General features: G+C 43.0%; 1 protein-coding gene across 1 annotated transcript; it reads right to left on the minus strand.

The window, feature by feature from the left end:
- Nucleotides 1–4,877: 4,877 nt before the first annotated feature.
- LOC111973387 (paired box protein Pax-1) lies at nucleotides 4,878–10,232 on the minus strand. Its single transcript, XM_024000733.2, has 5 exons — nucleotides 10,017–10,232; nucleotides 8,857–9,483; nucleotides 7,791–7,924; nucleotides 7,410–7,620; nucleotides 4,878–5,535 (listed from the first exon to the last, which is right to left on the minus strand). Exons 1-5 carry the CDS (start codon nucleotides 10,018–10,020, stop codon nucleotides 5,447–5,449), a joined length of 1,065 nt encoding a protein of 354 aa, XP_023856501.1. The 5' UTR covers nucleotides 10,021–10,232; the 3' UTR covers nucleotides 4,878–5,446.
- Between the last annotated feature and the right edge of the window lie 15,406 nt (nucleotides 10,233–25,638).

The raw sequence follows: 25,638 nt of genomic DNA on the forward strand, positions 1-25,638 counted from the left end.
TCGGGCATCTTCTGAAAGGGACTCAAGGATGAGGTGGACAGACAGCACAGCACTTCCTCCGCTCTCCTGACACTTTTGTTGAGGGCTGAGAATGAACGAGGTAATCCAAGCCGAGCCATGGTCACTTGAGAAGGTGGGGGCTGGCTGGCGGTATGCTGCTAGCCTTTCCCATGAAGACGCTCTTTTGTGTCTGAGTGTGTTTGCTTCAAAAGTCTTGACCCTCAGATAGATATCGCTTTAGGTTTACCACTTTTTAATGCAAAGGACACAACACACTATCCACCTTAGAAATATCTATGTTTTGTGTGCAAGTGAATGTACACCGTTTTTATGTCAATATACTGAAATGAATTCAATTTGAATTCATTTGCTTTTGTTCAAATTATATTACTTTCTACTTTTGACTAATAACTCAAATCTGACCCATGCGTGCAGATTGAGAGTAGAATGTACATCATCACTCTGCGTCTTCTAGCGTGGAGCAGAAGGTCACTTGTGGTTTCATGCTCTGCCTCCAGTCTTAGTCCTGGCGCCTTGACTCTGTGCTGCTGAGAGGGTGACATTTAGACGGTGCGTCTTGGAATGGAGGTGTGTTCTGTTCTATAATACATGTCTGACACGGCAGAGATTAATGTGGCCCTGCCTCGGGGTGTGTGGAGAAAAACTGATTGTTGGGGAAGTCATAACAAGTTTCCTTACAACTGTACATAAAGGTACATGATAATTGATATGACAGCAAGCAAAACACAACAAGTTATTTCACAAGCTAGTGAATTAACTTATATTATATAGCTATTAATCATCTTTAGACAAGCTTTTAGATGTACTAACATGATACATTCATTTGGACTGTGTGCGTACAATACAAACGTGTGTGTGTGTGTGTGTGTGTGTGTGGTGTGGTGTGATGTGTGGGATGCTGTTTGTGTAGTGTGCTTGTGTGTGTGTGTGTGTGCATGTGTGTGTGTGTTGGGGTGTGCAGTGTGTGTGTAGGGGGAGGTTGAGCAGATTGATGTGGGCCTGTCCTCAGAATAACCGCCAGCGATGATGTGATCAGTTGTGCGGGCTATCAGTCAGTCAGCCAGTTAGTCAGTCAGTCAGACTTCAGTCAGTCCAGGTGGTAGGCCATCAAACTGAAGGCTCATTTTAGGCCCAGTGTTTTCTCTGTCAGATTTGTGCTCAGTAAGGCTTAGACTTGTCCCAGTAATGGCACATCTCCATTCAGCAGTAGCTGTTTGCTGGAGGATCACCTTACATTGCTCATTATCTGTCTGCAGCAGGCCTCAGCAAACAAACAGTCCAATAGCCTTTGAATGGTGAGAAAATGTTGAATATATAGGTCCAAAGTCAAACAGTTTTCTCCTGCCGTCGAGGCTATTGGGGCTCACAGAGTGTTGCATACACACACGCGCGTGGGCACACACACGGGTACACACAGTTACACACACGGGTACACACACACTTTCAGTAAAAATGCTATTGCAAATGGGGCTAATCGTTCCGTAAATATTTGTTGTATTTTTGCAGAATTACTACTTGTTAGTCAAATAAACATTATGATCAGGAAATGATAATGTTAGATCATATTTATTTTCATTTCGTCTGTACTAACCTCAACACTGGCGATGACAACAGTTGCACTTTTCTAGTTTGGCTTAGCAGAAATTAAATACTAACATGCAAATTGAGAACTGTCCCTCGGGTCAAGGTGCTGCATAAAATCTGATAGGCCTACCTCAGGTTCAGATAATTTGGTTAATGAATTCTAAGCACATGTACATTTAAAGGAAATATAGACTCTCAGTATTATATATCCTGTAGAATCCCTAACTCTATCAATTCTATAAGTGATGTATTGGATCTCTGTGTGGACTCTCACCGTAACACACCGAGCGTCGGGCAGGGTTTTCGCTCCACCCTTGCACTTGATTGAAGAATTAAGGTCACTAATTAGTAAGGAACTCTCCTCACCTGGTTGTCTAGGTCTTAATTGAGAGGAAAAGACAGAAGCCTGCAGAAACTAGGCCCTCCATGGAATGAGTTTGACAACCCTGTTCTAACACATAATACTAATGACTAATAAGGACAGGACACACACTATATTTTGGCCTCCGCCTGTCACAGCAGTCCTATGTGTGTGTCTCAAATGACACTAAGTAGTGCACTAATTAGAAAATAGGGTGCCGTTTGGTACGCAGTCCTATCCCGCTGGGCACACACTGGTTGAACCAACGTTGTTTCCAAGTCATTTCAATGAAATCACGTTGAACCAACGTGGAATAGGCGTTGAACTGACGTCTGCGCCCCGTGGGATGTGCCTCGGGCAGGGTTTTAAGGTATATGGTGGTGAGGTTGTGTCGATTGCAGAGGAGACACACTGGACTGTGTGATGGAGGAAGCTGCATGCTGCAGCTCCCCATCCCTTTGTTGATGTCCATCACCAGGTGTCCATGGTAACCCTACCACACACATCTCTCTCTCTCTCTGCTGCATGCTCCTGCTTTTAACAACTTCCTGTGTGTGTCCCAAATGGCAACCTATTCACTAAAAAGTGCACTACTTTTGACCAGAGCCCAATGACACCTGGTCAAAAGTAGGGCAATATGGGAATAGGGAGCCATTTGAGGCGCAAACCCTGTCTTTCTGACTACTGTCCATACAGCAAACCTGCTCACCCCGAGTAGAACGTCCTCCAAAAACCTTTTGTTAAAGTCAGTTTCTTATACATGATCTTCAGCACATCTATCTCAATCCAATATCAACATTTTGGAGTGCATTTGGCCTACATGTGGTCATTTGGATTATGAAAACGGCATTTCACAAAATATGGATAGTGTAAGGATTAAAAAACTTAAACAACAAGGCTGACCTACCAGTATCTGTATTGTGTTTAGAATCTTCTGTATATTACTGCTCAGAAAGTCCCACGTGTCCTCGTCTGAGAGAGAGGTCCGTGGCTTGGCTTGACTGGGTTATTATCCACCACACAGGCAAACTGTACTCTGAGGATTGTTAAACGTAAGCGCTTAACCAAACTATGTTTTCCACTTCCACTAACTGTATTTTCATAAGGTTTTCTTGGTTAGTATTTTTAGTCCTTTACGCAGATATAAAAATTCCTAAATTGCTCTCTGTTTACGCCTCAAAACCTCCAAATAGGCCTCTGTATTCATCCTGAAATGTTGTCAACTCCCTTGCCTTAAACAAGTATACTTTTTTAGAGACACTCAATACGTCTATCTAATGCAGCATTACATAACCAGATAATAATGAATATCTGTTTAGCGTTGTACAATAATTTTCTATAATAATAATAATATTTTTTATAGGTATTCTGAATTTATGTATTAGGAAATTCTAGAATGCAGCAGGGGAATCACGTATAGGCTATCCTTAAATAAGAAAAAAATATATATATAATAATAATAATGATAATAATGAATAAAAATATTTAAGCAATAAGGCCCGAGAGTGTGTGGTATATTGCCCAAATACCACAAACCTCTGAGATGCCTTATTGCTATTATAAACTGTCTTCCAACATAATTAGAAGAGTAAAAATAAATGTTTTGTCATACCCGTGGTATATAGTCTGATATAACACGGCTTTTAACCAATCAGCATTCAAGGCTCGAACCACGCATTTTATAATATAGATTATAACATTAATACAGAAATATCAACATATAAGCATTGTCTTAATACATACTGTACATTCATGTTCGTGTTTATATTCATAATACCTTATTGTAGTGAGAATGAATTACAGTAGCCTTGTAGTATTTCAAGAAGGCTTTGAGTTGGATTCATTTCAATTTACTACATATCAAAATATATTCTGTCCAAGGTAGCCTATCATTCATACTAGTATAATATAATAAATATAATCTTATAATAATCTAATTTCGATTAGGCATATGATCTCTCTGTGTATTTAGTCTCCACTTCCAAGGAAACCTATAGCTCACACGGATTGGATGGGCGAATACCCATTCGATCAGAATTCAGTTGAACAGACGTAAACTGTAAACTGAAATAAACAATTAGCAAAAACAAATGTGCATAGAGGGAAAATGTAGCTGTGAATGTGGGCAGTCTGGTTTAATCGATCAGTCATAGCTTGCTCACGGTCAACAATTGCTCAAACCCACGCTCGAATGTTTGTCTGAAGATCAACACGATACGCAGTCCCAAATGGAGGTACATTTACAACATATCACTTTTAAACGTCGTTAATGCTCCTCTCGGCATAGCATTATTAGCGTTAGCTTTACAACACGTCTGTCTTGTATCCTTCTATGATTACTGACGCAAACCGTGCGTAACCGCAGTTGCGGACGCATGACCTGTATCTCTGCGTGATGTTTGGATTGATCAGGGGCTCCAGAGGTTTGTGTACAGTCGGTTCTGATACTGTATGTTGGATTATCGGGTGTTTCGTGTTTGTCTTGGAATTGGCTATCCAATAGATGCGTCATTGTATGATTTTTGTCATGGTCTGGAGCCTATATCAAATAAGGGCGTGTTGGTCTTTATTCTTGACTGATTGTTGGGTCGCTATTGCGGCCAGCCTCCTTACCCAGATGGGGTGGGGGGGGGGGGCAAGCCTGACGGTGGCATCTGGCCAAAGGTGTCGGCCTACAGAGATACCATCTTGCAAGGCGCCGAAAAGTGCGAAGCATCATTAACTCCAGAAAAGCTTGGTTGCACGAAATTGAAGGGAGGCATGGTGAGTGACACATCAGGGAAAAAAACTGTTATACTGAATCCTTACTACGAAGTTATTTTACCAACTGCAAATGCATCATTTTAATTTTACCAGGAGCCAACAACATAAACTGCAGGAATTAGGCAAATCCAAAGATATGAACGAGGCATTTCCCGTTTAGCATGCCTTTATTACGCACAGTTAGGCTATAAAAAATATATAATACAGCTTCTGTAGATATAATTTACAAAATTACAAATAGGCCTACATGATATTGTTAATAACATTTTGAATTGTCCCTTTCCGGACATAGGCCTAACAAATAGAGATTGTGCACGATTGTCTGAACCCAGAGAGCATGCAGGATTATCATCTGTTGCGAGAAACAATGCGCTGGCTACATCATTCGTTTTACACAATTTCGATTTGGGATGAGTTTTGAATGAGTGGAATTCCAAATATGTAATAATGATGTCCTAATCAACACAACCCCGCTGCATTGGTGCCGGTGAAACAAGACTGTACCACCATTCATGTCGACATTCGATTATTTGAGATTTTTAGCCTATTGGCATGCAATGCAATTACACGGAATGACGTTGAAAATGTAGGTTCGTCACTTACTAGTGGATTATGCATTTTTTGAAATCTTTTAATTTTACGCATTTTCTTTAGGCTACATTGCTTTTCTTTAGGCTACATTGCCTGTGATCTTGACTGTCCGTTGGTTTCGTTGTGTTATGAAGCGGAGGTCGGGAGAGATAGTCCGTGTACGCTCAACGCCTCGTGCTGGTGCTTGCTCAAGGGACTGGGAGGTTTTCTGTCTCCTGCGAAAAACAAACAAGAGATACGTTCAATGGAACAAATAAATCGTAATTCTATCCATCATCAGACCAGTGAGAACACAAAAGCGTGTTAGCTGTAGGCCCCAAAGCCGTGGCAAGAAGAGCAGATATCGCAACACAATCTCAAAAGACAACGCCATACCATACCTCACCACGACTGCAGCAAAAGAGATATGGCATGTCTGGCCGTTTTAATTATTGAGATATTTAGACAGAGTAGTCTCTGATGTCTCATCTGACATAGATCAAGGTTATTGGGCTGTCAATAGTAGCCTATCAAATGGTTATGGAATCATATGTGTCCATTGTATTGTAGACCTAACATACTACAGAACACAAATACAAACGCAGCATGTAAAGTGTTGGTCCCATGAGCTGAAATAAAATATCCTAGAAATGTTCCAAATGTCTCTCAAATGTTGTGCGCAAATTTGTTTACATCCCTGTTAGTGAGTATTTCTCATTTCCCAATATAATCCATCCACCTGACAGGTGTGGCATATCAAGAAACTGATAAAACAGCATGATCATTACAAAAGTGCACCTTGTGCCGGGGACAATAAAATACCACTCTAAGATGTGCAGTTTTGTCACACAACACAATGCCACAGATGTCTCAAGTTTTGAGGGAGCATGCAATTGGCATACTGACTACAGGAATGTCCACCAGAGCCGTTGCCAGAGAATTGAAGGTTCATCTTTCTACCATAAGCCACCTCATTTTCTAGAATTTGGCAGTATGTCCAATCCGCCTCACAACCGCAGACCACGTGTATCCACGCCAGCCCCACCTGCGGGATCGTCTGAGACCACCCACCAGGACAGGTGATGAAACTTTAATAAAGCAATCTTTTGTGGGGAAAAACGTAATCTTTGAAATTGTTGCATGTTGCTTTTATACTTTTGTTCAGCATATGTAGCAACATTTCTTCACAAAAATATAATAGGGACATAGGCCAAGCTACTGACACCAAAATGGTTGGATAAACAGCAGCATCGATTTTCCAACAGGGTATGGATCATGTAGACCTACTCAAGTATTTAATGTAGAATGGTGCTCATTGGTGTAACATTAATTAGCTTATCAGGCTATCTCATCATGACGTATTTAATTTTTTTTTTGAATAAGTCGAATGAATGAATTGACATCGCTCATTTCATGGCTGTTATCATTTATATTAAATTACCTCAACGACATTTGTATCTGTAAAAAGAAAAACCTTCCAAATCGACCTACTCGTCATTAAAAAGAAAACGCACTAAAAGCTTGAAAATAAGAACATAATGTAGCCTAACATTTCTTCGCAAATTGAATAAACATAATTTGAACATCATAATTGCAACTTTATATTTTTAAGAATATGTAGGCATAAACCTTTTGAAGAATAAGGTCCAAGTCGTTATAGTAATCATATAGGCCTATTCAAATATTATTAATGGGTTCTTCAAAATCACCTATAGGCCTACCGTCATCACCTGAGTGGGTACTGCTGTGTTATACCTCTAGGCCAAAACGACTTGCACAGTAAATAAAGTAAGCTACACTTCCAATGCCTTCTCTCAGAGGACTTAATGGTTTCCTTATGAGTCGCACAACGCAGCGCCTGCTCTGTTCAGACATTCTCTAAATGTCAACTGTTGTCTTCCTAGACCCCCTAATTGGGCACCTACTGTTGGGTCGTTAGCTTTCGACCCACAAGCCCTAATCTTTTTTGTTTGACGAGTGCATATACAAATTGCTGGTGTTTGATTGACAGCTGCCTTAAGCCATGCCTGCCATTGTTCTGCATTCAAATATCACCTGCGTATTTGAAATGTAAAAACGTATAGCTAAGTACACAGACTGCATGGTTTACCTTCTCGTGCTGAGTGTTTGAAGGACATCGCCATGTGGAGGTCTCCACCTTGCATCGTCGCTTCGCTGTTGGGGTGGGCAAGGCTCGTGCTTTGAGACTGCCAGTGGTGTCCAGTTGTCATATAGTTACCTGCTGGTCCACCATACACCCCGTATTGGTTTGGGGGAGAGTAGGCACAAGCAGGGACATAACTAGATAGGTTTGAAGAAGACTGGAAAGGAAAATAAGAAAATAATGCATCTTAAGCACAGAGAAGCAAATCCGCCCCCAACACTTTTATGCATGCATTGTATTTACAGTGGAAATGTAGTGGAATTCTGATCAAACTATGAACATATTCGTTGTTTGTGTATTGTTTGTGTATTTGATTCATAAATGTACCTGAGGAAACTTGATGTCTGCCTCTAGGGAGGATTTCTCTATTCCGTTGACACCATGGGCAGAGGAAAACGTCGCTCTGTTTACGCTCGCCCACTCCTCCATTTTTGATGGGTACCCCTCCGCTCCAGCGATGGCTGTGGGAAATGTTTCAGTGTAGAATATAACATTTTTAAGTCTACAAACCATTTTAGGTTTTTATTGGATTTGTATCGATATTTTCAGATATACCTCTGCTGAGGACAACATTCCTCTTGCACAAAGCCATGCTATGATAAACATTGTTTTTTGATTTAGGTAAATTCGTGTGGAAATTCTTCGTTAAACACACACTTCAACCAAATCTTTATTTTCTAAAATCAGATCGAATGTTTGTGGCCAATGCCATGTTTTTGTAAGATCTATCATGAAAATTTAGAACAACATTTTATATTTTAAACATTCTTCTTTATTTGACACCTATAGCGTTTGCCTCTTCCATTTACAGAGGCCCGATTACATGCAATTATAACGCTATATTCTGAAGGGAAACAATGATATCTCAAATAAAATAAGACGTTCAATTAACGTTCACAATGGGCTACGGGTTCGATGTAGAACTATGAGTAGACGTACTAATAGCCAAACCACAAAGTAGTCCTCACACCGATAGGCTAGCCTTATTTGACCATTGACACATTTCAAGAGGATTTGGCGTCCATATTTATATCAGATGTGTAATTTGGCTCCATTTTCTTTTAAATTAACTTTCGTTGTATGACTAACGTAGAGGGCTATTTTAGGCCTATTAGCCCCATAATACCGTTTCACTATTTTACAGTTAAACCTATAATGTTATTTCATTTATCAATCTATGTCGTTTAATATAAGTTGGTTGTTTTACGTTGTTTCTCATTCATATGGAATTGTATGAAATATCTGTTTGATTGACAAGAGACACTGATTCGTAGATATTGAACTATAATGCACCTGGAAATATTTCCAATGTGAGAAGTGTGTATGCACTCAGTAATGCAGTTTCTGAAGAATCAACTGAGTTGCAAGAGTCAAATTCAATTTTACCACCAACCTGCAGGGTCCATGAAGGCTCGGATGCCCAAAATGTTGCTGACTGTGTGCACGGAAGGCCAACCATGGCGGGAGAGGCTGACATGGCCCGGCGTGACCGGTATACCGGGACCGCTGCCAATTTTTGTCCCAGTGGGTGACATTGCGCTGGGGTATGAGTACGGGTACATGTGGTTGTAGGAGAGCTGAGGATGGATTGGCTTGCTGTTCTCATATTGGCCCGGCTGGGAAAGATTTCCTATTTTGTTGCGTAAAATACGGCTTATGGAGCTGACGGAGGGAACGTTATACTTATCACACACTGCATCTGTAAGAAGCCTGTCCCTGATCTCCCAAGCAAATATTCCAGGGTCTCCTTGTTTGTAATCCCTTATGCTTTTCACCACGTTGGGTGTTGTGACCCGGGGTTTACTTCCTCCTATGGCACCGGGCAGTATCGAACCCGTCTCGTTGTATCTCGCTAGTATCTTGCTCACACAGCCATGAGAGACTCGAAGCTGCCTACTGATGTCACACGGTCGTATTCCAAGTTGAGCTAATTCCACGATTCTGATCCGAATCGAATTTGGAAGTGGTCGTCCGTTGACAAATACCCCGCCAAGCTGGTTCACTTCTCCATATGTTTGATCTGCAAGAAACAAATAAGGAATTGCATTGAGGTGCATAGACTCGACAGATCAGTGTAACCGTGTTTTAAACTAATAGCATAACCACAATAGCCTGTAGCTTATAGCTTAATGCACAGCGCGCACTCACATTTCCAAAGCACCATTCCCTATCCTTGATCTAACCTATATCATTAGTATTATTATGGCCTCGAAATACAATGTCCAATAACCTATAATGATCTCAAACTTTGGAAAGCAGCTCAATCCAAATGTGGGTTAAAAAATAAATAGAAACAGAGACATGGACGCTGCCATTGGAATGATACATGGATGCACGCATTTGAGAATAGGATAGTGCAATATAATGGTAAAACCTCTAAATCTCTTTTTATGCAAATATTTTCTCTTGATGAGTCCATGCCAAATGAATCACGGCCCACTGTGCACAGGACTCAACTCAACGTCTTTTCCGCGTTGGTTCAACGTAATTCCATTGAAATGACGTGTAAACTATGTTGATTCAACCAGTGTCTACCCAGTAGGGAGAGCTTACCCATTGCCTTTGGTGTGAGATGTTGTCCTTTCGCAGTTTAAGAATGGCCGAAAAGTGCGGTCTCTCCCCTCTGCACATGAGATGAGGAAAATGGTTTTGCTGTGCGTTTTTCCTTTAGCGCTGCCCTTTCATTTCTGGTAAAATGATCGAAGAAGGCGAGTTTGGGCAAAGGTACTGAAGTGATTTTTGTCCCATAAGGGGAAATTTGTCCATCCCAAAGGCTCAAGTGTGCGGAGATTCATTTGACGCGTCCATTACGTCAATCTCGTTGGCTGCGCTCAAGACTCCTTCCCCATTTCATTGGTCTCCTCCTTCGCGTGTATGTTAGCCCAGGCTACTTCACCCAATCTTTTCCGGGTTTTAGAGTTGAACTTCTGTCAAGAGGGCCTTTGTCACACCGACGAGAACTCTTGGTAATCGGAACAAACATGCGCTTGGAAATTAAAATCTAACGAAAGCTATTCTCCATGACAAGGATGTCTCTGTTTAAATATATTTTATTAATAATGTCTAGAATTAACTTGCCATTAGGAGATGTTATTTTTAATGCATTTACGGATTGATGCTGATGTGCACGTTTTCGGCCGTGATATAGGTTTGCAATATAATGTTAATTTGCAAGGGTATTCGCATTGTTATCCATCCGAATAGTTACCTGCAGTCATTGAAACGTTGACTGGAAGGCATGAACCTATATAGACATGTGCTAAAACCACCGAAAATCTGCCACTTTTGCTTGAATATACCTACTCTACCATTATTGCAAATAATTTAATCTGCACGTGCACAATGGCCATATGGAAACCATACTCAATTCATACTATTTCTAGTTTAATAGAATACAAACCATTTCTAACAATGCATTTTGAGGGATCCCTGGTGTGCTTGATTAATAAGGGAGTGATAATTACTTCGGTTACCCATGGCTAAGACTAGCTGATAAATTGACGGCATGGTTGATGGATTATTTTCATGCGGAGCCTTTTAGTTTCTGTAGTATTTAAAGACTATTGATTGCATGCTTAATGACGTTGGACCCTTTCATTTTCCAAACAAATTGTATAGCTATTGATTATGATAGGTCTATACCTATCTGACACATGTAGGCCTACGAAGAATGTACTCCTCACACCAACAAAATAATTCAAATTATTTAGACGTTTTTAAATTCACAGAAGTTGACCAAACATCTGTCATTTTTTTACTTTCATACCCCTTGACTTATTCCATATTTTGTTGTGTTACAGCCTGAATTCAAAATCGATTAAATATTAGTTTTCCTCTCACGTATCTACACACAATACCCCATAATGACAAAGTGAAAACATTTTTTAAACCTTTTTTTCAAATTTATTGAAAATTAAATAAATATTTAATTTATATAAGTATTCACACCCTTGAGTCAATACTTTGTTGGAACCACATTTGGCAGCAATTACATCAGTGAGTCTTTTGTAAGTCTCTAAGAGCTTTTCTCACCTGGATTGTGCAACATTTGCCCATTTATTATTTTCATAATTCTTCAACCTCTGTTAAAATTGGTTGTTGATCATTGCTGGACTACCATTTTCAGGTCTTGCCATAGATTGTCAAGTATAATTAAGTCAAAGCTGTAACTCGGCCACTCAGGAACATTCACTGTCTTCTTGGTAAGCAACTCCAGTGTAGATTTGGCCTTGTGTTTTAGGTTATTGTCCTGCTGAAAAGTGAAGTTATCTCCCAATGTCTGGTGGAAAGCAGACTGAACCCGGTTTTCCTCTAGAATTTTGCCTGTGCTTAGCTCCATTCCATTTCTTTTTTATTCTGAAATACTCCACAGTCCTTAATAACGATTGCAAGCATACCCATAACATGATGCAGCCACCATCATGTTTTAAAATATGTAGAGTGGTACTCAGTAATGTGTTGTATTGGTTTTGCCACAAACCTAACAGTTTTTTTTCAGGACAAAACGTGAATTGCTTTGCAAATTATTTTATTACTTTAGTGCCTTGTTGCAAACAGGATGCATGTTTTTGAATATTTTTATTCTGTACAGGCTTCCTTCTTTTCACTCTGTCAGTCAGGTTAGTATTGTGGAGTAACCTATCCCCCATTGAACTCTGTAGCTGTTTTAAAGTCACGATTGGCCTCATGGTGAAATCTCTGAGCGGTTTCCTTCCTCTCTGGCAACTGAGTTGGGAAGGACGCCTGTATCTTTGTAGTGACTGGGTGTACTGATACAACATCCAAAGTTTAATTAATAACTTCACCATGCTCAAAGCAATATTCAATGTCTGTTTTTTTACCCATCTACCAATAGGTGCCCTTCTTTTTCGAGGCATTGGAAAAGCTCCCTGGTCTCTGTTGTTGAATCTCTGTTGGAAATTCACTGCTTGATTGAGGGACCTTACATATACTTGTATGTGTGGGGTACCGAGATGAGGTAGTTATTAATTAAATCATGTTAACACTATTATTGCACAAAGAGTGAGTCCATGCAACTTGTTATGTGACTTGTTAAGCACATTTTTACTCCTGAACTTATTTAGGCTTGTCATAATAAAGGGGTTGAATACTTATTGACTCAAGACATTTTAGTTTTTCATTTGTAATTCATATGTAAACATTTCGAAAAACATAATTCCACTCTGATATTATGGGGTATTGAGTGTAGGCCAGTGACAATTTCTTTTTTCAATGTAATCAATTTTAAATGCAGGCTGTCAAACAGCAAAATGTGTAGAAGGTCAAAGGGTGTGAGTACTTTCTGATTCCTGTACAGCTCATTACAGTGGTTGCATTATACATATTTGGCATGCAGGCATACTGTGTATTTTTGGTTTTTGCCACTCTTTTTCTCTGAAGAACTATGTTAATAGCTTATTGGTCCAAGCTATTTCTTGTTTGCCTATAACCAAATGAAGCATTTCTTTCGTTATAGCCATAATTTCAGCAAGAAGGCGTTGTTTTATTCACTACATGTATGTTGTTTGACATATTCATTCAAATTGATTACAAATGATCTGCATTGATATGTTTCCATGAAAATTAAAAAGATTAAACTTTTGTTGTGTTTTTTTTGTTAGATAGGCTTCTGCCATCGGAGTACTGCGAGGTGGCTACTTATTTATTTAAGTGATTACCCCTGAAAGTATAGGTTTATGCCCGTTAAGCTGGTAGAATATTGTTTCAATTTTCTTTCTTTCTTTATGTTATTGAGAAAATGTCTGTGTTTTCTTTTTTGATTGAATGTTTGTGAGGATAACGATCTCATCGTTCAGTCAGAGGACTTGATCAAGACAAGGCTCGTGCAAGGCAAGGTGTCAATGAAAATAGTATAGACTACAGTGCATATCCACACCTGCATGTGCACAACAGATGTTTTTGATAAGAATTTGATATAGGCAGCCCGCTGTATTTATTGCACATAGTTTATAGAAAGACACACCTGGTTTTGTGATTTAATAATCGGTGGGTGATAATATTTGTCTTATTTCATACATGTAGGCTTTACAACCCAGCTAGCACATAACGTTGTGAGAACCATAGAGCTTGGTGAGAACGTGGTGGTCCTATAGTTATTTTGCATACAAAACCTTTCCACAACTTTGTGGGAATGGTGCAGAATAGTAACTTGGCTTTGGGACATTCTCAGCACATTTAAGAAACTTGACAAAAAAATTACATTGTTAATACTTCCAACAGAACAATTCCTAAAAGTTAAAACATGGTTACATTTCATTTCAATTTTGGGAATGTTCTGGGAATGTTCTCCAACTGGTTTGACATTGGGAATGTTCTCAAATAGTTGAGAAACAACGTTCTTCTGTGGGAATTTAAGTACTTCAGCATAACGTTTCCTACTGGCTTCTTCATAGTTCTATTTAAAGTCATGTTCTCAAATTGTTCCAAGACCATTAAGAAACAACATTTTTGGTCCTCCCAGGGGGCGCAGTGGTCTAAGGCACTGTATTGCAGTGCTAGAGCATCACTACAGACCCGGGTTCGATCCCGGACTGTATCACAATTGGCCCAGCGTTGTTCGGGTTAGGGAGGGTTTGGCCTGGGAGGCTTTACTTGGCTCATTGAGCTCTAGCGACTCCTTGTGGCGGACCGGGCGCCTGCAGGTTGTCCTAGGTCGACAGGTGAACAGTGTTTCCTCCGAGACATTGGTGCGGCTGGCTTCCAGGTTAAGCGGGTGGGTGTTAAAACCTCTTAAGGATCTGCCCCTTTTTCCAATTTTCACCTAAAATCACATACCCAAATCTAACTGCATATTCAATCTCTCCCTATCCCAGTCTGCTGTCCCCACATGCTTCAAGATGGCCACCATTGTTCCTGTACCCAAGAAGGCAAAGGTAACTGAACTTAATGACTATCATGATGACAGAGGTGAGTGCTACGGGACACCTCTGTCATCATGAAGTGCTTTGAGAGACTTGTCAAGGATCATATCACTTCTACCTTACCTGCCACCCTAGACCCACTTCAATTTGCTTACCGCCCGAATATATCCACAGATGATGGAATAGCCATCACTCTGCACACTGGCCTATCCCATCTGGACAAGAGGAATACCTATGTAAGAATGCTGTTTATTGTCTATAGCTCAGCATTCAACACCATAGTACCCCGCAAGCTCATCATTAAGCTCGAGGCCCTGGGTCTGAACCCCACCCTGTGCAACTGGGTCCTGGACTTCCTGACGGGCCGCCCCCAGGTGGTGAAGATAGGAAACATCACCTCCACTTTCCCCTCTTGTACTCCCTGTTCACCCATGACTGCGTGGCCAAGCAAGCCTCCAACTCAATCATCAAGTTTGCAGACGACACAACTAGTAGGCTTGATTATCAACGATGACGAGACAGCCTACAGGGAGAAGGTGAGAGCTCTGGGAGTGTGGTGCCTGGAAAACAACCTCTCACTCAACATCAACAAAACAAAGGAGATGATTGTGGACTTCAGGAAACAGCAGAGGGTGCGCCCCTCTCTACATCGACTGGACAGCAGTGGAGAAGGTGGATAGCTTCAAGTTCCTTGGCGTACACATCACTGACAAACTGAAATGGACCACCCACACAGACAGTGTGGTGAAGAAGGCACAACAGAGCCTCTTCAACCTCAGCAGGCTAAAGACATTTGGCTTGTCACCTAAAACCATCACAAATATTTACAGATGCACAATTGAAAGCATCCTGTCAGGCTGTGTCACCGCCTGACAGGATGTGGCGGTGGTGCGGTCTGCCCAACACATTACCGGGGGCAAACTACCCACCCTCCAGGACACCTACACCACTCGATGTCACAGGAATGCCAAAAAGATCATCAAGGACATCAACCACCCGAGCCACTGCCTGTTCACCCCGCTATCATCCAGAAGGCGAGGTCAGTACAGGTGCATCAAAGCTGGGACCGAGAGACTGAAAAACAGCTTCTATCTCAAGGCCATCAGGACTGTTAAAGGACTGTTAAACAGCCATCACTAGCACATTAGAGCCTGCTGCCTATAGGCACAGACTAGGAATCACTGGCCACTTAAAGGAATGGAACACTAGTCACTTTAATAATGTTTACATATCTGGCATTACTCATCTCATATGTATATACTGTTTGCTATACTATTCTACGGTATCTTAGTCACTTAATAATGTTTACATATCTTGCATTACTCATCTCATATGATTATACTGTATTCTATACTATTCTACGGTATCTTAGTCACTTAATGTTTACATACCTGGCATTACTCATCTCATGTGTATATACTGTTTTCTATACTATTCTACTGTATGTTAGTCCGTTCCGCTCTGACATTGCTTGTCCATATGTATATAGTCTTAATTCATTCCTACTTAGATTTGTGTGACATGGCCTCAACAATCACCTGACCTCAACCCAATTGAGATGGTTTGGGATGAGTTGGACCGCAGAGTGAAGGAAAAACAGCCAACAAGTGCTCAGCATATGTGGGAGCTCCTTCAAGACTGTTGGAAAAGCATTCCTCATGAAGCTGGATGAGAGAATGCCAAGACTGTGCAAAGCTGTCATCAAGGCAAAGGGTTGCTACATTGAAGAATTAAAAAAATATTTTATATTTGTTTAACACTTTTTGGGTTACTACATGATACCATATGTGTTATTTTATAGTTTTGATGTCGTCACTATAATTCTAAAATGGAGAAAACAGTAAAAAATAAACAAAAACCCTTGAATGAGTAGATGTGTCCAAACTTTTGACTGGTACTGTAAATATTTAGTTCTCAGCATCAACCAAAAAGGCCCAGTACAGTCAAAATTCAGTTTTTGTCACGACTTCTGCCGAAGTCAGCCCCTCTCCTTGTTCGGGCGGCGTTCGGCAATCGACATCACCGGCTTTCTAGCCATCGCCGCTCCATTTTTCCTTTTTGTCTTGTCTTGTTTCCATACACACCTGGTTTTCATTTCCCCATTAAGCTACTTGTATTTAACTCTCTGGTTCCCATCATGTGTTGTGTGTAATTGTTTTCATGTTAGGTGGTGTTAGTTTACGCGCTCTACTTTTATGTTCCGTTTTTTGAGCGCGTTTGATTCATGTAGTGCTCTCGTGTTTTGAAACTATAATAAAGTGCGCCTTTTCATTATAATCTGCTCTCCTGCACTTGACTTCGCCTCCAATACACCATCCTGACAGAATTACACACCTTCAATGGAGTCAGCAGGAGCAGGTACCCCGGTTAGAGGAGTCGAGGAGCGCGTCCAGGAACATTCGGCCATGTTACAACATCTAGGTGCCATAATGGATCGCGTTGTCCAGACCACGGACCGCTGGGAGAGACAGGAAGTCTCTCCAGTGCCTCGACCAGTACAACCGGGGTTGTCTCCACCCGTCCCATCCGGAGAGAGTTCCAGTGGGATGCGTGTCTCCCTTCCTAGAGAGTATGATGGAACAGCAGCACAGTGCCAGGGATTCTTGTTACAACTGGACCTCTATCTGGCCACTGTGCACCCAGCTCCCTCAGGAGGGGAGAGAGGGGCCGCCCTCGTCTCCTGTCTCACAGGAAGAGCGCTGTAGTGGGCAAACGCTGTGTGGAGAGAAGGAGACGCGGTGCCAGACCACTTCGAGGAGTTCACCCGTCGCTTCAGGGCCGTCTTCGACCATCCACCTGAGGGCAGAGCGGCGGGGGAGAGGCTCTTACATCTGAGACACGGGACGAGGAGCGCCCAGGACTTCGCCCTGGAATTTCGGACCTTGGCCGCCGGAGCAGGCTGGAACGACAGGGCCCTCATCGACCATTATCGATGCAGCCTACGAGAGGACGTCCGACGTGAACTGGCCTGCAGGGATGCCACCATTTCCTTCGACCAACAGGTGTATTTGTCCATCCGGTTGGATAACCTGCTGGTCACCCGTGGACGTTCAGATGGGGCTCTGTCAGTTCCATCATCCAGCACTCCTGCTCCGGTGCCCATGGAGTTAGGAGGGGCTGCTCATAGGGAGACTGGAGGAGGAGCCATCACGTGCACCATCTGTGGCCGCAGAAGACACACTGCCGGTCGGTGCCGTGTTGGTTCCTCTGGGAGTCGAGGCAACAGGCAGGGCACTCTGGCGTCACCTCAGGTGAGTTTTCACCACACTCATCCAGAGTCCTCTGTTGATCAACTGTATGTGCCTGTTTGTTTCCCTGAGTTTTCCTCACATTCCTAGCATAAGGCGCTCGTCGATTCAGGCGCAGCTGGGGATTTTATCGACAGAGCATTAGCCATTAGGTTAGGGATCCCTATTTTTCCCATAGTTAGACCCTTCCCGGTACACGCTCTAGATAGTCGACCATTAGGGTCCGGGCTAATCAAGGATGCCACCATCTCCTTGGCCATGGTTATGCAGGGGAATCATGAGGAGAGAATCAGTCTCTTTCTCATTGACTCTCCTGCGTTTTCTGTGGTACTAGGCCTTCCTTGATTGGCACTACATAACCCCACTATTTCCTGGCAACAGAGGGCTCTCACGGGGTGGTCGCGAGAGTGCTCAGGGAGGTGTGTAGGGGTTTCCGTTGGTGCTGCCATGGTTTAAAGTCAAGACCAGGCCTCCACCGTGCACATCCCCCCCAGAATATGCCTATTTGGCTCTCGCCTTCTGTAAAAAGAAGGCGACTAAATTACCACCTCATCGACGGGGGGATTGTGCGATAAATCTCCTGGCAGACGCTGCGCTTCCCAGGAGTCACGTGTATCCCCTGTCGCAGGCGGAGACAGTGGCTATGGATACATATGTCTCTGAATCGCTGCGTCAGGGGTACATTCGTCCCTCTACTTCACCCGCCTCCTCGAGTTTATTTTTTGTGAAGAAGAAGGATGGAGGTTTACACCCGTGCATTGACTATAGAGGTCTCAATAAAATCATGGTGAAGTATAGTTACCCGCTACCTCTTATCGCCACGGCGATTGAGTCAATGCATGGGGCGCGCTTCTTCACGAAACTGGATCTCAGGAGTGCGTATAACCTGGTGCGTATCCGGGAGGGAGACGAGTGGAAGACAGCGTTTAGTACCACCATAGGGCATTATGAGTACCTAGTCATGCCGTACGGGTTGATGAATGCTCCATGAGTTTTCCAATCCTTTGTAGATTAGATTTTCAGGGACCTGCACGGGCAGGGTGTAGTGGTGTATATCGATGACATTCTGATTTGCTCCGCTACARGCGCCGAGCATGTGTCCTTGGTGCGCAAGGTACTTGGACGACTGTTGGAGCATGACCTGTACGTCAAGGCTGAGAAATGCTTGTTCTTTCAGCAGGTCGTCTCCTTCCTAGGATATCGCATTTCCACATCAGGGGTGGAGATGGAGAGCGACCGTCGTCCAAGTACCTTGCTGCCGTGCGTAATTGGCCGACTCCCACCACGGTTAAGGAGGTGCAGCGATTTTTAGGGTTTACCAATTACTACCAGAGATTTATCCTGGGTTTTGGCCAGGTTGCTGCGCCCATTACCTCACTGCTGAAGGGGGGTCCTGTAAGGTTGTGGTGGTCGGCTGAGGCGGACAGGGCTTTTGGGCAACTAAGAGCTCTGTTTACTTCGGCTCCAGTGCTGGCCCATCCGGATCCCTCTTTGGAATTCATAGTGGAGGTGGACGCATCCGAGGCTGGGATAGGAGCTGTGCTCTCACAGCGCTCGGGCACGCCACCGAAACTCCGCCCCTGTGCTTTCTTCTCGAAGAAGCTCAGCCCAGCGGAGCGTAACTATCATGTAGGGGACCGGGAGTTGTTGGCTATGGTTAAAGCGTTGAAAGTGTGGAGACATTGGCTTGAGGGGGCTAAACACCCTTTTCTCATCTGGACTGACCACCGCAACCTGGAGTACATCCGGGCAGCGAGGAGACTGAATCCTCGTCAGGCAAGGTGGGCCATGTTCTTTACCCGTTTTGTGTTTACCCTGTCCTACAGACCAGGTTCCCAGAATAAGAAGGCAGACGCACTGTCCCGGCTGTATGACACAGAGGAGCGGCCCATGGATCAGACTCTAATACTCCCGGCCTCCTGCCTGGTAGCGCCAGTCGCTGGATGCAAACATTGAGCAGGCGTTACGTACAGAGCCCGCTCCCCTCCAGTGTCCCGTTGGGCGTGTGTACGTTCCGTCTGCTGTCCGTGACCAGTTGATCTCTTGGGCCCACACGTCTCCCTCCTCTGGTCATCCGGGGATCAGTCGGACGGTGCGCTGTCTGACTGGGAAGTACTGGTGGCCCACTTCGGCTAAGGACGTGAGGATTTATGTCTCCTCCTGCTCGGTGTGTGCCTAGTGTAAGGCTCCGAGACACCTGCCCAGAGGTAAGTTACATCCCTTACCCGTTCCACAACGACCTTGGTCACATCTGTCAGTGGATTTCCTAACGGATCTTCCCCCCTCACAGGGAAATACCACGATCCTGGTCGTTGTGGATAGTTTTTCTAAGTCCTGTCGTCTCCTCCCTCTGCCTGGTCTCCCTACGGCCCTACAGACTGTGGAGGCCCTGTTTACACACGTCTTCCGGCACTACGGGGTGCCTGAGGATATAGTGTCTGATCGGTGTCCCCAGTTTACGTTGAGAGTTTGGAAGGCGTTCATGGAACGTCTGGGGGTCTCGATTAGCCTAACCTCAGGTTTTCACCCCGAGAGTAACAGGCAGGTAGAGAGTCAACCAGGATGTAGGCAGGTTTCTGTGGTCCTATTGCCAGGACCGGCTGGGGGAGTGGGCAGCGTTTGTGCCCTGGGCAGAGATGGCACAGAACTCACTTCGCAACTCCTCCACTAACCTCTCCCCATTTCAGTGCGTATTGGGGTACCAGCCGGTTCTGGCCCGTGGCATCAGGGTCAGACCAAGACTCCTGCGGGGGACGACTGGTTTAGGCGTGCGGAGGAGACGTGGGAGGCCACCCGTGTCCATCTTCAGCGAGCAGCGCATCACCAGAAAGCCAGCACGGACCGTCACCGCAGTGAGACCCCGGTGTTCGCACCCCTCCGCCTGCCCTGCCGGAAGCTGGGTCCGCGGTTTGTGGGGCCATTTAAAGTCCTGAGGAGGGTGAACGAGGTATGTTATAGATTACAGCGTCCCTCTGATTATCGTATTAACCCCTCTTTCCATGTGTCTCTCCTCAGGCCGGTGGTGGCTGGTCCGCTCCAGGAATCTGAGGTGCGGGAGGTCCCTCCGCCCCCTTTGGACATCAAGGGGGCCCCGGCGTACATCGTTCGTTCCATCCTGGATTTGAGGCGTCGGGTGGGGGGCCTTCAGTACCTCGTGGAGTGGGAGGGGTACGGGCCGGAGGAGAGGTGCTGGGTTCCGGTTGCAGATGTTTTAGATCCTGAACTACTGCGTGAGTTTCACCGTCGCCGGCCGGATCGCCCTGCGCCTCGTCCTCCGGGTCGTCCTCGAGGCCGGTGTCGGCGCGCCGCTGGAGGAAACCTGGCATGCTAGCTCCATTCTGGTGGCGCAGTGGATTAATTCCATGATGGAGAACAGAAGATTATAGTTTTGGATCTCACTGATGCCATGTCACAATAAATACATGTGTTTTCATGATTATTGCCTAAGGAAATTAATTTCCATATGTCCTATTTGTGCTTAGAGTAATAAAAAAAAGTTCACCCAGCAGTGTTATTAAAAATCTTATTGAAACATTCAGTGAAAGTTTTAAGGAAGTTATTTAGATAACTCAAATTATTTCAGTTCTCAAAACTTTCATGGAACCAGAGTAAAACATTCTCAGAACCTCTCTGCAACCTAGAAATAAACATTCCCAGAACAGGCAACATTTTCACTTCTGTTCTCAGAACGTTTAAAAAACGTTCAGTTTTACTGGTCAGGAAACGTATGGCTTGGTTTCCACAACCAATAACAGACATTCTCACAACTTCCAAGGAACCAAATGTTCTAGCTGGGAAGGGTGTATTATAAGCATGTGTCAATTGGAAATGTGTTTTAATAACACTGTTAACTTATTTGGGGTTAACTTTTTTTGAACTCCAAGCACAGATAGAGTGTCTCAGGAAGAGTTGCGATTTGCATAAAAGTCTTATTGAAACATTCAGTGAAAGTTTTAAGGAAGTTATTCAAAAAACTCAAAATAACTTATTTCCTTTCTCAGAGCGTTAATAAAACCTCCCAGGAAAACTTTCAAGGAACCAGAGTAAAAAAAATTAGTTTTACCAGTCAGGAAACAAATGGTTTTATTCCCACAACCAGTAACATACGTTCCAACAACTTCCAAGGAACCAAATGTGCTAGCTGGGAAGTGTGTATTACTGTATATGCATGAATTGGAAATGTGTTTATTACATATCCCAACTCTCCCTGAGACAGCCTTGGAGAGTGGGGTCACAGCAATGGCCAGTCATTATTAACAGCAAACCTGGAACAACTAAGATTGTGTCTTGCTTAAGGGATTTTCCCACCTTGTCAGTTCTGGGATTGGCCGATTTGAACTAGTGGCTTTTTGTTTACTGGCCCAACGCTATACCACTCAGCTGCCTGCCACGCACATGTGACTTGGTTGTAGTACTCTGTAAATCAATATGCTGATCACAATTAAGAGCCCATCCATGTCCTTGGCTTGATCTGATATGGGTTTGGAGATGAGGTGTGATGCATTTAGTAGAGAAATGTAGCTTCTGCAAGATATTCAAGTCTATTTTCTCAAGAAAATATTTCAATAATATTGACAATTCCCCATAAATATCCTACACTAATTCGCATGCAGTCTACAAAACGAAAGACAGTCAATGTTTCCTTTTTGGATATTCTGTTGTTAGATGTGAGCTCCATCTCATGTTTTCCCTGTTGCATTAGCCTGTCTGTGGGGCCCCTGACTGGGTCATCCTGCTGCCAGGACTTGGCTGTGCAGTTCTCTGCATCCTCCAGATGAGCCTGTGCACATCATAGAATTGCATGTATATAGAACACAGTCATTTATATGTTCTCTATGGTGCCCATGCTATGGATGGTCTAGGCTCTATGGGACAGTTTCCCGGACATAGATTAAGCCTAATCCTAGACTAAGAATAACAAGCACTTTTAATAGAGAGTCTCCATTGAGAATGCTTTTTATTCTGCATTAAAGTTAAGTTACCATGTTCCTACAGGGCCAGTTTCCTGTATACAGATTAGGCCTAGTCTTAGACTAAGTGTAAATTATAGCTGCCCAGACACTTCAGCCTTGTTAATCTCACAACTCGTTAAATTCTCTTTTGTAGATGTCAGTTAAATCCATATGCACAATAAGCCCGACATGAGTTGTACGCCTATTTATATTATTGGATGGCCATGTTGTTCTCTCATATAGTAACATCTGATCATTAAAGAGCCTGTTTGGAACAATTAAAGTCACAATCTTGAAAGTTTTGTCACTGAAGAATAATTCTTACACTGATATGAATAACGTAGATAATTATGCTGTAATGGAAGATAAAGGAGGACATGTAAGTCTGTCATTACAGAATTATTTTGCATGCTGCTGGGTCATCACTTAGATACACACTCCTTCTAAACCAGTGTAGGTGGCACTTAGACTACCTATTTTTCTGCAACGGTAATTATTCTATCAGTACGATGACCTTAGCTGGTCCCTGTGCACTACTATGTACAATACAAAAGCACATGTGTTTTGGGTGGAACTGCGAAGAGGTCATATAAAAATATATATATATATTTTAATCATAATAATGGAGGTCTGACTTTTGACATGACTCTTTAATAAGTTCCCTTACAAGAAAAATAAAGTGATTCTATTCTATTCTCAAGAGCAGCGGCATTGCGGTCTCTCCAGTCCTGTAGAACTGCATGGTGGCCATTGTGCATTATGTCAACACTTACTGTAAGAGACAGCTGGTTAGCGGTGAGTAGAGTATAGCCCTATCCTACTCTACAGGCCAGAGACAATGCACTCTCACACTCAGTTGACCGCAAATCCTGAATATTTATAGATGATGCAAATATACTTACGAGGCAAATATATATTGTATCAGTATGACTGTTAGTATGTATGTATTGTAGTTATAGAGTTGCTCGAAAGAAGAAAGGCATACCACTAAGGGGTGGAAATGGGGGAAAAAGCTGAGAAGTCAGTGAATTGTAGAATTCACAGCGGGTGATAAGCACTGTCAGTTCAGTGGTGTTTACCTCTGGCTTTGGTCTACTTATTAGCAGCTATAGGTTTTTCCTCCCTTTATATTCTGCAGAAACAATTACAGCAAAGTATATGCACTGTATTTGAACCTGTATGGGAACAGCAGAGCGAAATCAATTCATATCCGTTGATAATCTCTGTTTGTTCATTTGGAACTTGGCGCCTTATTGCAGGGATATTTCACATACTGTCTGTGTGAATTTAACCTGTTTTTCACAACCTGAAAGCAAATTACTGCAGTCTTTCGCAAACCGTTTTCTTCCTGTTGATGAACGCCTCTAACCTCCGTTGTCAGCTTGATTACTGATGCAAAGGCGCCACCATCTGGACAAACATGTACATTACAGTCCATATCCAGCAGCGTAACCTATTGTTTTGGATTGAACACGCTATTTGAGGCTCATGTGCATACCTTTATGCTTTGCAGACGTGGCAGGTGGAATTACAGGTGCAGTGTTAGTATTTCAACTGTGCTGACTTTTATTATGCTTGACACATCTCCTATCGATGGCACTTATGTTGTCACCAATTTGGTCACTTTATCAGTGACCTCATATACTTTTCATCTAATGTCATCTTTAAACGAGTGATTGAAATGTTGACAGGTGGAACATGTTCTGGTCTAGTTAAATGATGCCATCTGCTAACTTAAAGGGAACATTTTAAATGGAACATAGTTTGATGGGGAATACTACTAGTAGATGTAAGCCAGTGTCCGCGAGTGCCAGTAGGTGACACTCTAGACGAAGAAGTACTTCTGAGAGCAATGATGGGATTGGTTTAAGGCTTTTTTTGTGTGGGTGCGCGTGTGAGTGTGTGCGCGTGTGTTTATCTGCATGTGCTTACTGGGCAGGCAGTTGTAAATGCTTACTCCTCCCTCATGCTGCCACTTAGTGTCACTTACCAACGTTGTGGTAACAGTGGGACAGCTCCACCTAGATGCTCTGCACTCTGGCGCCTCTTCATACTGGTTCTCTTCTCTCAATACTCTGTCTGGGCTGATTTCATTTTAAAACAGGGATCTGCCTGCATGAAGAATGATTAGGGCTGGCAGGGACCTTATGATGATATGAAGGTCACGATTACATACATATTGTGATTATTTATGCGTCACAATTCTCTATGTAGCCTATTCTGTAATAGGGTGGAACTAAGGGGTTTTGTAATGCATTTGGAATACTATGGTACTAAAGTATTTTAAATATGGCCAGGAAGTAAACTTGTTGCCTGATTAATCTGCTTACAACTCCTTAATGTCAGAATATATCTGACATATAATTTAGCTGTTGAATTGATACAACATTGCATAAAGAAATGCCAGAATGATCACAATATAGTTTTTTCCCCCCTTGCCCTAAGAATTATGTTTATTGTCGTATCCAATGTCCTGGATTGTTGGGGCGCTCGGACCCTAAAGGTTAGAATAAACCAACGCCGCTCTAATCAGAGAAGCTGCTGGGGATGGACATGTGGAATGTTTCTTTGTTTGCTCCTTTGAGAAGGCAGAGAAGCTTCTGCTTGGACATGTCCTGAGTTCTCTCTCTTGGACTGAGGCCACTTGATTATGTTGAACATTGATCAGTAGTTGCCAAATCCAAGTAGCATCACGATGTGTTGACAATAACGACAAAATAAGGTTCACAATCTGGCAAACGTTGCCTTTGGGCTACGAGGCTCATGAATATGTGTGCTTTAATAAGCCATTAATCAATCATATATCAATTACAGAAACGTCGTATTTGTCCGGAAATAAAGCAGTGTACATTCGAAGGAAGGACCCTTCATGGAGTGATTATATCTCAAGAAGCAGGCAATCAGAACGTGCATGGGCACAATGAGAGGTGATTCGACTCTTTAGGCCATATAGGCAGCAGTGTGTACCATAGAGATTGTAATTCTATGGTGTGTACACTGTGAGTGAGAGAGTAAACATGTAAATATCGGTGAAGTGGTCTTGTAAGCGATAGCCTCTCGCCCTGTCGAAATGTGTTTGAGAACCGCTTTGCTG

The sequence above is a fragment of the Salvelinus sp. IW2-2015 genome, linkage group LG14 (assembly GCF_002910315.2).
Source record: "Salvelinus sp. IW2-2015 linkage group LG14, ASM291031v2, whole genome shotgun sequence".
Taxonomy (NCBI): domain Eukaryota; kingdom Metazoa; phylum Chordata; class Actinopteri; order Salmoniformes; family Salmonidae; genus Salvelinus; species Salvelinus sp. IW2-2015.